The 13,113-nt window shown below is 44.4% G+C and overlaps 1 protein-coding gene across 1 annotated transcript in view; it reads right to left on the bottom strand.

Moving 5' to 3' along the window:
• Positions 1 to 13,113, bottom strand: part of PM20D1 (peptidase M20 domain containing 1) — a 102,518-nt gene that overhangs the window by 15,843 nt on the left and 73,562 nt on the right. The window contains exon 10 of the mRNA XM_073666948.1: positions 6,117 to 6,188. Within this exon, the coding sequence (XP_073523049.1) occupies positions 6,117 to 6,188 (72 nt within the window). The remainder of the gene's footprint in view (positions 1 to 6,116; positions 6,189 to 13,113) is intronic.

Raw genomic sequence — 13,113 nt, 5'->3', positions numbered from 1 at the left:
GTATAAGATACATGAAATTATGAAATTAATAAATGTAATAAATATACGGAAATAAAAAAAATACAATGCATATATATATAGGTTCTAAATATCACTCAAACATCGTAAATGCATTGGACAATTCATCTGGTAATTTTGAGCCCAAAAATCGGTGCTGCTGTTTTTTGGCACAAAGTTAGAGGAGGCTGGATTTTTATAAAGCTTGCAACTTTGCATCACCTGGCCTTTCCTAACGATAATAGTGAACCAGCCATAACCGTAAGGCTGTGTGCCCACTATGCATTTTTTAAGCGTTTCCGCAGTGGAAATTCTGCCGCGGAAAAGCTTAAAAAACGCTTGGTAGAAGGTCTGCCATGTTCCCCAATGATAATACGCATGTGCTTCGCACATACTGCGGAAATTTCCGCTGTGGATTATTATTGCGGAAAAATCCGCAGCACTACCATTAATTTTGCAGAATCGTGGCGTTTTAGCCGCCATTGACTTGCATTGGACCGCATGACTACACGTGCACATGCGGATATCATGCGGTTCAATGCGCGGAAGGTACCCGGGTCTGGAGAAGAGGAGACTCTCCTCCAGACCCGGGTACCATAGTACCTGTAGTTAAAAAAGAATTAAAATTAAAAAAAACCTTATACTCACCTTTCCGGCGCCTGCCGATCTCCTCTGAGCTGTCTCCTTGGCTTCCGGCGGTGGTCTGCAAGGACCTTCCGTGACATCATTTAGTCATGTGACAGTCACGCGACCGCTGTCGTCAGCGATCAGGTGATGGTCGCGTGACCATCACATGACTAAATGACGTCATGGAAGGTCTTTTTTAGAGCACCGGGAGCCGCCGAAGATACTGGACGCATCGCTAGGGAGACCGGGGGCCATCTGAAGGTGAGTATAATGTTTATTTTAATTTTTTTTTACTATTGATGCTGCATTTGCAGCATCGTAACTTGGTCACACTATATAAATCCATGCCAGTTTATAGATTTATATAGTGTAACCAAGTTGTCAAGCACTTTTCCAAGTGATGCTAAAATCGCTTGGAACGCCCCCGTAAATCGAACGTGGTGCTTGAATGGCTGCCATAGCAATCCTAGGCCAAATAATGTCTTTGGGGTCAGCCAGTCACAGTGGCCTGTAGCACAGCTTGTCTAATAAGGTCTAATGGTTTGATATTGCAGTGCTTCCGGCCTGTATATTAAAGTGTTTCATAGAGGTTTCATCTTTTTATAAGGTTGAAAGAAGACACAAGTCCATTGAATACAACATATACCCTAACATGATACAGAGCAGTGTTTCCCAAACTCCAGTTCTCATTGCTCCCAACAAGTCTTATTTTCAGGATTTCCATAGTATTGCACAGGTGAGAGATTCCTGATGGCCTGATGATACTTCCACCACCTGTGCAATACTAAGTCCTGAGAACATGACTTGTTCGGGGCCTTGAGGACTGGAGTTTGGGAAATACTGATACAGAGGAAGGCAAAAACCCCACGGAGAAGATGCTAATTGCCCCATATTATGAGAAAAATTCCTTTCCATAACCTGTAATGTTATATGTTTCAAGAAAGTTATCAAGGCCCACCTTGAACTTTTTTAGTCCATCAACCATTACAACATCATGTGGCAGAGAGGTCCATAGTCTCACTGCTCTTATATTAAAGCATCTGTGATTATGATTAAACCTTCTTTCCTTTAAATGTAGAGGTTGCCCCCTTGTCATTGGTGCATGCTTAAGTGTTAAATAATCTTTAGAAAGCTCTTTGTACTGTCCCTTCATATATTTGTACATTGTAAAACGATAGCCCCTAAACCTTCGTTTGTCCAAATGAATGAATGACTAACCCCAAGTTTGATACCCTGTCTTGGTAGTGCAGGCCACCCATTCCCTTAATAACTTTGATCGCTCTTCTCTGTACCCGTTCTAGTTAAGCTATGTCTTTCTTATACACCGGAGAATTGTACACAGTATTCTAAGTGTAGTCGCATTACTGACTTGTAAAGAAACAAAACTATGTTCTTCCTATGAGCATTTATGCCTCTTTTAAAGCATCCCATGATTGTATTCACCTTGGCGACAGCAGCAGCATGGCACTGGTCACTAAAGTGGAGTTTGTTGTCCACTCATACACTCAAGACTTTTTCAGTGACAGTTCTACCCAGTGTTTTACCATATAGCACATAATTATACTTCTTATTTCTTTGGTCCAAGTGCATGACCTTACATTTATCTACATTATACCTCAATTGCCATTTTCATCCAAGCTTCCAGTTTACATAAATCCCTATGCAATATTAAATTATCCTCCTCTGTATTAATTACCGGGCAGAGTTTAGTATCATCTGCAAATACGGACATTTTAATTTAAAATTTTTACGCCCTCTATAAGGTCATTAATAAATGCTGTGTTTCCCCGAAAATAAGCCCTACCCCAAAAATAAGCCCTAGAAGGTATTTTCGGCCTTTCTGCAGCGTTTCTGAAATTTCTGCAGCGTTTCTGCATCTCTTTGGCAGGAAAAACGCTGTGGAAAAAATGCATGTTTTGCTGCGATTTTGCCGTGTTTTTTAATGCTTTTTTGTACATCAATGAATGCTTTTTGGAGCTAAATTAATAAAATGATTTGAAAAGGAACGTGGGACATTGCTTTAACCCTTGGATTACTGTCAGAACTGGGGTGAGTATATTGGTTAATTTAAGAATGTGTCTGTTGTATTTCAAGTAAATGTTTGCTCTCTGTGTGTTTATTTAACTCTTTACTTTACTTTAATTAGGCTTGGTGATGAAAGGTTCTGATTGACACATTGTCATCACCAAACAAGAGCTGGGTGTCAGCTAATCCCATATACCCAATTTTCATTAGCATGTCCATTCATGTCATTTCTGGGGCTGCTGTGAGCCTAGCCTAGGAAGGTGCCATTAGGCAAACATTGTCCCTGGCTATTATTAACAGCTCACAGCTGTTTCGATAGCCGCTACGTCGCATGGTAGCCGATACGCATGGTTCAGTGAACACATGCAGATTTACCTTGCGTTCAATAGAATGCATTGTTTTGGATGCAGCAAAAATATGCGTCCAAAGCGCTGCTAAGTCTGAATCATGGGCACAGAGCCTAAAATTGAAAAAAAAATGGCGTAGGTTCCTGCGTCATTTTCATAACCAGCAGAGGGAAAGCAGACCGCTGGGAGCTGATATTAGTAGCCGAGGAAGGGGCCATTAGCCAAAAATGTTCCCTGTCTATTAATATCAGCCCACAGCTGTTTGCTTAGCCTTTACTGGCTAGATTACAGGGGGACCCCAGAAAAAAATTGGCGTAAGGTTCCCCTATAAAATCTAGACAGAAAAGGCTAAACAGACAAACAGACAGCTGCGGGTTGATATTAATAGCCAGGGAAGGGGCCATGTATACTAGCCCCCTCCGCAGCTAATAATATCACCCCTCAGCAGTCCCATAAATGGCGCATCCATAAGAGGCGCCAAATCTGGCGCATAACCTCTGCTATTCCCACTGCCGTTTAGCGGTGGCAAGTGGGGTTATGGGGTTGGGGTTCATGTCAGCCTTGTATTGGTGGCACACATAAATTGGCCAAATTATGCGCAAAAATCCTTCATTTTTCAAAGTGACATTAGTCTAGATACAATATTTCTTATATATTCATGTATGGAGTGCCGAAGTTCTTTTTGCTATTGTATTGGTGGCTGACATGAAGCCCAAGTTAGTAGTGGTTAGCCCATTACCAACCGTGTAGTAATGTTTTCGCCGCTTTTTCAATAAAATATACGGCCAGAATAAAGTATTTTAATTAAATAAAATGACACATGGTTTAAATTTTTTTTTTTATTTCACACCCAGTCCCTGAATCTCTCGATCTTCTAAAAAAATAAAATAAAAAAAATAACCATATCCCTCACCTGTCTGCCGTCACGACGTAGTCCAGATTGTCCCTCGGCGATCCGGGTCACTTCTACAGCAGTGACATTAGCAATCACTGATGTCACTGCTGTAGAAGACAGCAATGTACACTGACATGGGTGTAATCACTCCTGTCAGTGTACATGGCTCTGCTGCAGGAGTGAGGTCACTGGGGTTCATCAGCTGAAGATCAGTTGATCAGCCCCGGTGACCTCAGTATCAGTGCTGGTGGGAACATTCTTGAGAACCAGTGCCGTAAAGTGAGGTCACGTGAGCTCTCAGCTGATCTTCAGCTGAGAGCTCACGTGACCCCAAGTCCTTGCAGTGCAGCGATGTACACTGCCGGGAGCAAGCAGTGTACCGCCGGCCGCCGAGGGATCAGGACTTCGGGGGACATCGCGAAGACATTGGGGGGAGCCGGACAGGTGAGCATAGTGTTTTTTTTTTTACCTTATTTTTTATTTTTTACACCGCGTGCAGTCCCTGCTCGGCTGAGGAGACTACTACTCCCCTCAGCCGCGCCGCTCTCGCTGTTATCAGCGGGAACAGCGGTCGGATGATGGGAGTAGTAGTCCTCCCCAGCTGACTCGGGTACTCAATGCAGCGTTTCTGCGGCTCATTGACTTTAATTGAACTGCAGCAAATCCGCAGGTATAAAAATTATACCTGCGGATTTGCTGCTGTTCAATTAAAGTTGATGGGTGGGAAACGCTGCGGAAACGCTGAATAGAAAGGACACGCTGTGTTTTAATACACCATTCCAATCCTGAGCGGAAATTTCCGCATCATGTGCACAGCACATCAGGATTGCCATAGCATTAGCTGGCAGACCGATTACCAAGCATTTTGATGCATTTCCGCAGGGAAAAAACGCAGCGAAAATGCATAAAAAATGCTACGTGTGCACTTTACCTTACTTTGTGCCAGTCCTGTGGTACAGATCTTGTTATTATTGAATCCTTGAATATTAGAAATCAGGGCTGTGGAGTCGGACTTTGGTGTGGCAGTAATGTTAGATGGCATGGATGATGTTGCTACGCGTTCGTTGCTTTTTCAGATTTGTGTTGGTCTGGAGCGTAGGTGACTCTTTGCGATAAGTTATGTAAAGAACTTATAACAGTAAGTTGTACCGAACACAGTTGTATATTACACTGCATGTCTCCTCACAGTGGGAAATTCATCACTGCTCATGTTACATTTATAGAACTCAAGCAGTGGGAGATCTGCAGTGTACATAAAATAGGAGACACTGAGTCTTCTGTATATACATATCACATAGGAGACACAGAGAGCTGTATACAACACATAGGTGACATCAAGACTACCAAGGTATTGGGGTTGCGGTATAGATATCTCAGGAGACACGGTGCTGCAGTATATACATCACAGAGGACATGGGGCTGTGGTATAGACATCACAGGAGACAGGGGGCTATGATAAAGACATCGCAGGAGATGCTGGGGCTGCCGATGCTGTCTTCTTGTGTGGGCCAGGAGCGCATCCTGCGCTATCTCCGCCCACAAAGTATGTCCTGATGCTGGCACTGGCTAGCATCAGGACCTAATATTTCATTGTATGCGCCAGAACATTCAGAAGTGAACGCTGTGTGCACATGTTTCAGAGCAAGAAGAAATTAAAGGCCCAGCAGCCATCTAAACGCAGCTGCTGGCCTGAGCACTGTGGTCCCCGGAAATCTGCATATTAATAATAGCAATAATAATAATAATAATAATATTATAATAATAATATTTTACTTCACAGATTTAAATTTTACTTCAGTTTTTCCTGCTGTATTTAATAGTGACTTTAGAGGACTAGAACCTGGGATTGTCTCATCGCTTGTGCTATACACCGCAATACCACAGTATTTATGTATGTAGCAAAAATCACACTCTCCTTGGAAGTTCAGCCACAGGCTGGATTTCAATGGAGCTTTGTGATGGTCTTCAGCAGACCATCGGCTACCATAGCAAACCAGGGGCACCTATGGGTACATGGAATGACGCGCCCCTATGCCGGTGCGCTGTTAATGCCGCTGTCAGAGACTAACAGTCATGGGTGGAGCTCTGTTAGAGGCAGATCCTGGCTGTGACACGCAGCCTTTACCTGCCGGGTATGGGGCAGAGGTAACACAATCTATAACACATGTTTGTGTATCTTATGAATGAGCATTGACTATTTTAACAGAAAATGGAATATTTCTTACCTCGGCCACTGTTTGAGCTGGATGAAGTCGAAAATTGATAGTAGCTCTTGCCACAGCAGGAATCACATTTGACTAGATAAAAGCACATATATGGGCTAGATGATATATATTTCCTAGTGTTCTCATACATAGAAAGATAGAAAGGCAGAGTCAGCACTGGTAGTGTGCGCAACTTCTATCTACCTGGAAATTGTATGTATATCTCAATTTACACTTGCACTAGCTTTTTGGATTTAGTTATTCTTTGGGCGACATAACATTACCCTATGCTCTATTCTATCATGTGTACAAGTAGAAACCTTTTGAGCCCCACAAATAAGTTAAAAATCTGTCATAGAGACTTGACTAGTCCAATGCTTCTGTCAGATTCTCTCAGCACTGCTCTATTTGATTGACAGGTCTTTCCCTATGTACACTTATAGAAGAGACCTGTCAATCAACTGGATCAGAGAATTTGCCCAGGGGTAGTGCTGGACTAGTCTTATCTCTCCCTAGAATTCCCAGCTCTTCATACTTTTTTTCTCTAAAACGCCGGAGATTTTTGGAGAAAAACATACCTGGCTGTAAGCGTGCAGTCAGATCCTGATTCATGCTGCTCATGGTTTGGACAGACTGAATCAGGTGACAGGTTCCCTTCAATGTTCATACAGACACAATGACTTATTCACAACTCTACTTAGATTTTTTTTATCCATTCATTAGATGACCTGCATTAAAATTCTTCATATCTGATTATTTAGTAAGCCCCACTTAGTAGGATTAGCAATCATCTATAGTGTTGTCTGGCGTCCCTTACCTCCGCATTGTGAGGTGAGCAGCACCGATGACATTGCATACACACATAGCAGACAGGACGCATAATGATCAGCAGGTATCACAAACCTGATTTATTCATAAGATAACTGTCGATCATGAACGTGCCCTGTAGCTATGTGTAGACATGCCAGCTTTCTGCACCACATTCACCTCCCGATGTGTTACTGAGCATTGCTAGACAAGCCTTTAAACCCTTTCTCTCCGCAGATACTTTTTGTGGATTATTTTTATCCTCCCCATAGTTGATATGAGGGCTTGTTTTTTGCAGGATGAGTTGTAAGTTTGAGTGATGCCATTTTACAATTTAATGTACTGAAAGATGGGAACAAATTTCTTAGTTTGGTGAAATTGAGAAAAAAAATGAAATTCTGACACTGTTTCGTGTTTTGTTTTTATGGTCCACATTCTGTGGTAAAAGTTACTCTGAATCATAATTTTCCAGGTCAGCATGATTATGGCGATACCAAACTTGTATTTTTTTTATTTAAAGGGAGCCTGTCACCAGAAATAACGCTGTTAACCTGCAAATATTGGAATAATCTGCAGGTTAACAGTGTTATTATGCTGCCCGGCGCCTGCACACAGCCGAATGCAGCAGGGAGAAAATGAACTTTATTCTTCCTGCCAGCATTTGGATTCAATCATGGAGGCAGGAGCGTCATAGATTCAGTCATTGCTCTGGGTATACATAGCGGCAGCTGTAACCGCGCCTCCGACCATGACTGACAGCTGAGTCTCAATGCAGAAGGAGTGTCAGTCAAGGCCAGGGGCGCGGTTACAGCTGCCGTTCTGAATACTCAGAGTGATGACTGACGCTGCCCCCGCCTCCATGACTGAAACCGAATGCTGGCGGGGTGAATAAAGTTAATTATCTCCCTGCTGCATTTGGCTGCGTGCAGGCGCCAGGCAGCTTAATAACGCTGTAGCTTAATAACGCTGTTAACCTGCAGATTAACTGCATATCAGCAGGCTAACAGCTTTATTTCTGGTGACAGGTTCCCTTTAAGTGGACAAAAAAAAATCCAAAACTTGGAAAAAAAAAAGTTTTTTTTGTTTGTGCCGCCATATTCTGAGACCGGAACAATTTATTTTTTCATCAGTTGAGCTAGGTGAGGGTTTGTTTTTGTGTAACGAGCTTATCATTTTATTGACACCATTTTTGGTTGTATTCAACATTATGATCTGTTTTTATTGCATTTTTGCAGAGAGGCGTAGTGACCAAGAAAAACATTTCTAGCGTTTTTCTTTTTATCTCACTATGGCGTTTCCAATCGGGTTATTTAATATTATACTTTGATAGCGCAAACTTTTATTAACGTGGCACTACCAAATATGTTTATTTGTTTAATTTCTTTATTTTCAATGTGGGTGGGTTTATTTGAACCTTTATATTTAAAAAAAATATAAACTTTAATAATTTTTTTCATTTTATTTTTTAGTCCCCTGAGGGGACTTGACCCTCTGATCTTCCGATCTCTTATATTATATACTATAATAGTATAGTTTTGCAGTATGTAGTGTATATTAGTGTTGAGCCACCCCCGTAGTGTTCAAGTTCGGTTCGGTTCGTCGAACACCCGTGTGTTCGCCGAACTGTTCGTCGAACTGTTCGTCGAACACCTTCGAACACCGTTAAAACCAATGGCAGGCAAACAAAAACACATAGAAACACATAGAAAACACCTTCAAAGGTGTCCAAAAGCTGACAAACTGCTCAGAAGACATAACTAACACATGGAAAAGTGACAAGAACATATAGTCATGCGAAAATAAAAGAGGTGGAGGAGTAAAAGGAGGGGGAGACACAGATATAGGCATGTCATGCCCTTCTAAAATCCAAAAAGTGAGAAGCCGACACGGCCAGTCCGCTCCTGCCCGTGCCACCTCCGTGTCGCCGGATTTGTGCCAGAGCCGCGGTGAACCCTAATGGCCAGCCCCCCTCTCCCAATACTGGTGCCTGTCCGCTGGTGGGTCGAGCGAGCCCCCCTGTGGTGGAGGCAGCTCTAAGCTTTTTAATTTAAATTGTCTCTCTAATTTGAATGAATACACTTTAAATCCATTTACAAGGATCTATTGGAGGGCAAGTCTCATGCCAGCAGCCGCGTAATTCCAGCTCCAGTAGCGTCCACTAAAGCTGCTGCAGTTAAAAAGCTTTTATAAGGATCGAGCTCGGCTGTCCACCGCGAGGCATCCTACTGCCAGTCCCAGCCCCTATGCCTTGGGGTGCCTCCTGATGCTCTTCACTGAGTATCCCATGGTCCCGAAGCATTTCCTTTGAAAAAATTAAGTGTCTAAACTACAGGTGGTGTAGCTTGCTTAACAGCCGGGATAATCCGCTGACTAGCAGACACTGCTACTAGGCACAAAGTATTTCCTGGGCTAGATGCAGTTAAAAATTTGTAATTAGATACTCTCGTTGGATGCTGAGAAAGCATTCCATAGAGTCTCCTGGCACGCCATATATGATTCTCTTAAAAAGCTTGGGGTAGGGGTCTAGGGGACCCTTTTATAGCCAAAATCACGGCCCTGTATCACAATACGTCACCTAGGCTGAAGATAAATGGAACTGTAGCACCCTGAGGGCTCGGTTGCTACAGAGGTATTGCACCTCACCCAGAGGTGTGATATCTCACTCTCAGGTAAGGATGGAGTGTGGATAAGGACCCGACACCTGCATGCATTACACCACATTGCCGTGGGGCAGGGCGACCAATATGCCTCTGAGATGGGCACGACAGTCCCTGTCCCTGGCTGGAGTGGGGGGAGGGAACATTGAGGAAGGGGAACCCTGTAGTGCAGGAGCAGGGAGGAAGCAGTTCCTGGGTGCATTGAGAAGGGAGTATAAAAGGTGGGCACCATCTTAGTTCAGTGCAGAGAAGTCTGAGCAGAAGTGGCAGGGAGCAGGGGCTCTGCATGAGCTCTGCTCCGGAGGCGGGCCTAGTAACAGAGGCCCAGGCCTGGAAGAGGGAGAAGGAAGGAAGAGGAGCGGAGAAGGCTCCAGGAACGAGGAATGAAGGGATCCCAGGGGTGCGGACGGGCGAGTCGCCACCGCACGCCCGAATCCACCTGCGTGGAGGGGTCAGGCCAAAGGGGGAGACCGGTCCCCGAAACTAGTGGAGGCAGGAAACGACCCTCAGCTAGAAACCGGAGGCTGTGACATTTTATGTGGCGCAGCCCCTCGCTACACCCGCTAGGAAGGCACCACATAGGGTCAGGGAAACTGGCGCCAAGTTTACCAAGAGGAGGCCCGAGGCAGCCGGACAGAAGAGTTGGTAAGAAAGGCCAGACAAAGGACACACAAAGGGGGTCCTGTGAAGCGCTCCAAAGTTATCTGGGAGTTGTCTGAGCCCCTCACCTAGTGAGCACAGTACGACGTGGGCAGCCGTTACCTGCAGACGCGGTCTGGATAATAAGAACTGTGAGTAAAGGCCCTGGACTGCATCACTGACTCCGTGTCGTTACTGCTGCTGCCCTGCACCATCACCCCCATCCTCCGCATACACTGCCCTGTGGCTATACTCCTCCCGTGGGGAGTTATGCTACGCTCTGCTGCACCCACAACACCAGCCTCAGCGGTCTGCCCTGCAGCGGCGGTTCACTCTGACCGCAATCCACGGGTGGCGTAGTCGGACATTTAAACATCAAAACCACATAAATAGTTCCGCCACTGGTTTGACCACCCTGAGCCACGGAACCGGGTCGCCGCCACGAAGACTACAACCACCAGCATCCACCAAAAAGGGTCCGGCTCCGGGTGTCCCAAGGCCCAGGGGGTGCATCAGAACATTTTCATCACCTTTCACAATCACCAATGGGACAAGGCAGGGATGTCCTCTGTCCCCTCTCTTATACATCCTAGTGACGGAGCACCTGCTCTCATCAATTCGCCATAACCCCAATATTAGGTGGATTGAGGTGGGAGGCACCGAGTACAAGTGCTCTCTATTTGCTGATGATGTCCTAGTATATATCACTCAATCACATATATCCATCCATGCTGTTATGGCTGAAATAGATCACTTTGTTACATGGTCAAATTTTAAAATCAATGCAGCGAAGTCTGAGGCCCTCGATGTCTCCCTCCCCAAATCCATATAGGATTCCATCCAGTCCAACTTTCCCTTTGCCTGGCCCTCACAGGGTATCAAATACTTAGGAATTCCTATTCATAGAGACCTCTCCCATCTATGTTATCTTAATTTTGGGCCCTTTATTGAACAACTCCATACAGACCACGGTTGGCAAGTTAGAACTGTAAGATTCACTACGTGAACCACTGGTGTTTTGTGGAAAAGCACATGTACACTGCGTTCCAAATTATTATGCAAAAAGTGTTTAGGAGTGATAAGGGAAGAATTTGTTTGTTTGTCAGTTAAACTCATTGATGGTGATGTGTGTCAGGGCTCTTTATATCACTGTAAGCAATTCCAGACACCTGTGCTAATTAGTTTGGCAGGTGTGTCCAATGAAAGGCAAGACTACTTAAGAAGGCTGTCTCACATTATTAAGCAGCCTACATTTTCTGCCAAAATGGGAAAGAAAAAGGATGTGTCGGCTGCTGAGAAGCAACAAATTGTGGAGTGTTTAGGTCAAGGCATGACTACAATCAACATTGTGCGATGATCAAGATGAAGTGTCTTGGCAATCAAAAAGTATGTAGCTGATTCACAGTACACACGTGTGCGTGCTGATAAGGGCAAATTGAGGACTCTTTCCTACAGGCAATTACGTCAGGTTGAAAGAGCAGCGGCAAAAAAGCCTTGTCATAGCAGCAGACAAGTTTTTGAAGCTGCTTGTGCCTCCAACGTCCCCCGAACAACAAGATGCAGGGTCCTTCAGAGGTTTGCAGCTGTGCATACGCCATCCTGTCGACCTCCTCTATCCACTTCACACAAGCAGAAACGGCTCCAGTGGGCCAAACATTACATGAAGACTGATTTCAAAACTGTTTTGTTCACGGATGAGTGCCGTGCAGCGCTCGATGGTCCAGATGGATGGAGTGGAGGATGGCTGGTTGATGGACACCCCACGCAAACACGGCTACAGCGCCAACAAGGAGGAGGTGGAGTAATGTTTTGGGCTGGAATCATGGGGAGAGAGATTGTCGGCCCCTTTAGGATCCCTGAAGGCGCTAAAGATGAACTCCATAATGTATGTGGATTTTCTCAAACAGCACTTCCTGCCATGGTTCAAGAAGAAGAACCGTGTATTTCACAGCAAGATCATTTTTCTGCATGATAATGCACCATCTCATGCTGCACATAAAACATCTGCATCTCTGGCTGATATGGGCATAAAAGGGGACAAACTTATGGTGTGACCCCCATGCTCCCCTGACCTGTACCCCATTCAGAACCTTTGGAGCATCATTAAAAGGAGTGTCTATGATGGCGGGAGGCAGTTCACATCTAAGCAACAGCTCTGGGAGGGTATTCTGTCCTCATGCAAAACAATTGAAGCAGAAACCATCCAAAACCTGACAAATTCAATGGACGAGAGAGTTCAGAAGCTCCTTTCGAACAAGGGGTCCTATGTGAAAATGTAACATCACCTAGAATAAAGTTTTGAGTTGAAAACTGTTTGATTTCAGTTTCTAACAACCCGCTAATGCTTATAATTTCAAAAATGACCATTTTTTGGTAAAGGTTGATCGAAAAGTTTGGGGGATCTAAGAGTGTGGCAACCCAGTAGTCATGATTACTTCGAATTCTGACAATATGAGGGTCATGCTGCAGGTAGTGCAGCAAGAAGGCACTTATGTGTCTTGCGCATCTCGGAGCCCCAAAATTATTTTCCGGGCTAGATGCAGCTAAAAATTATTTTTAATTTTAAATCTGGTGAAGCTTTAGTATAGATGGCCTAATAGGATCAGTGCTGCACACTGCTACAAAGCCCAAATTATTTTCCAGCCAAGATACAGATAAACATGATTAGTAATTTGAAAGCTTAAAACGGTTGGTAGGGTGATTTTAACCAATCATCAAGCTTTTACTCTCCCCAGGATGACACAGGGGTAGGAAAGTCGTTTCGGATCCATGATTTGTTCATCTTTATGAACGTGAGTCTGTCTACATTATCAGTGGAGAGCCGCGTGCGCTTATCTGTCAGCACACCACCAGCAGCGCTGAACACACGTTCAGACAGAACGCTGGCTGCGGGGCATGACAAGATCTCCAAGGCG

Source organism: Phyllobates terribilis, unplaced genomic scaffold (genome assembly GCF_046119375.1).
Source record: "Phyllobates terribilis strain yellow unplaced genomic scaffold, ASM4611937v1 Scaffold_2__4_contigs__length_985480577, whole genome shotgun sequence".
NCBI classification, from domain to species: domain Eukaryota; kingdom Metazoa; phylum Chordata; class Amphibia; order Anura; family Dendrobatidae; genus Phyllobates; species Phyllobates terribilis.
This window is presented reverse-complemented; position numbering and strand designations above follow the sequence as displayed.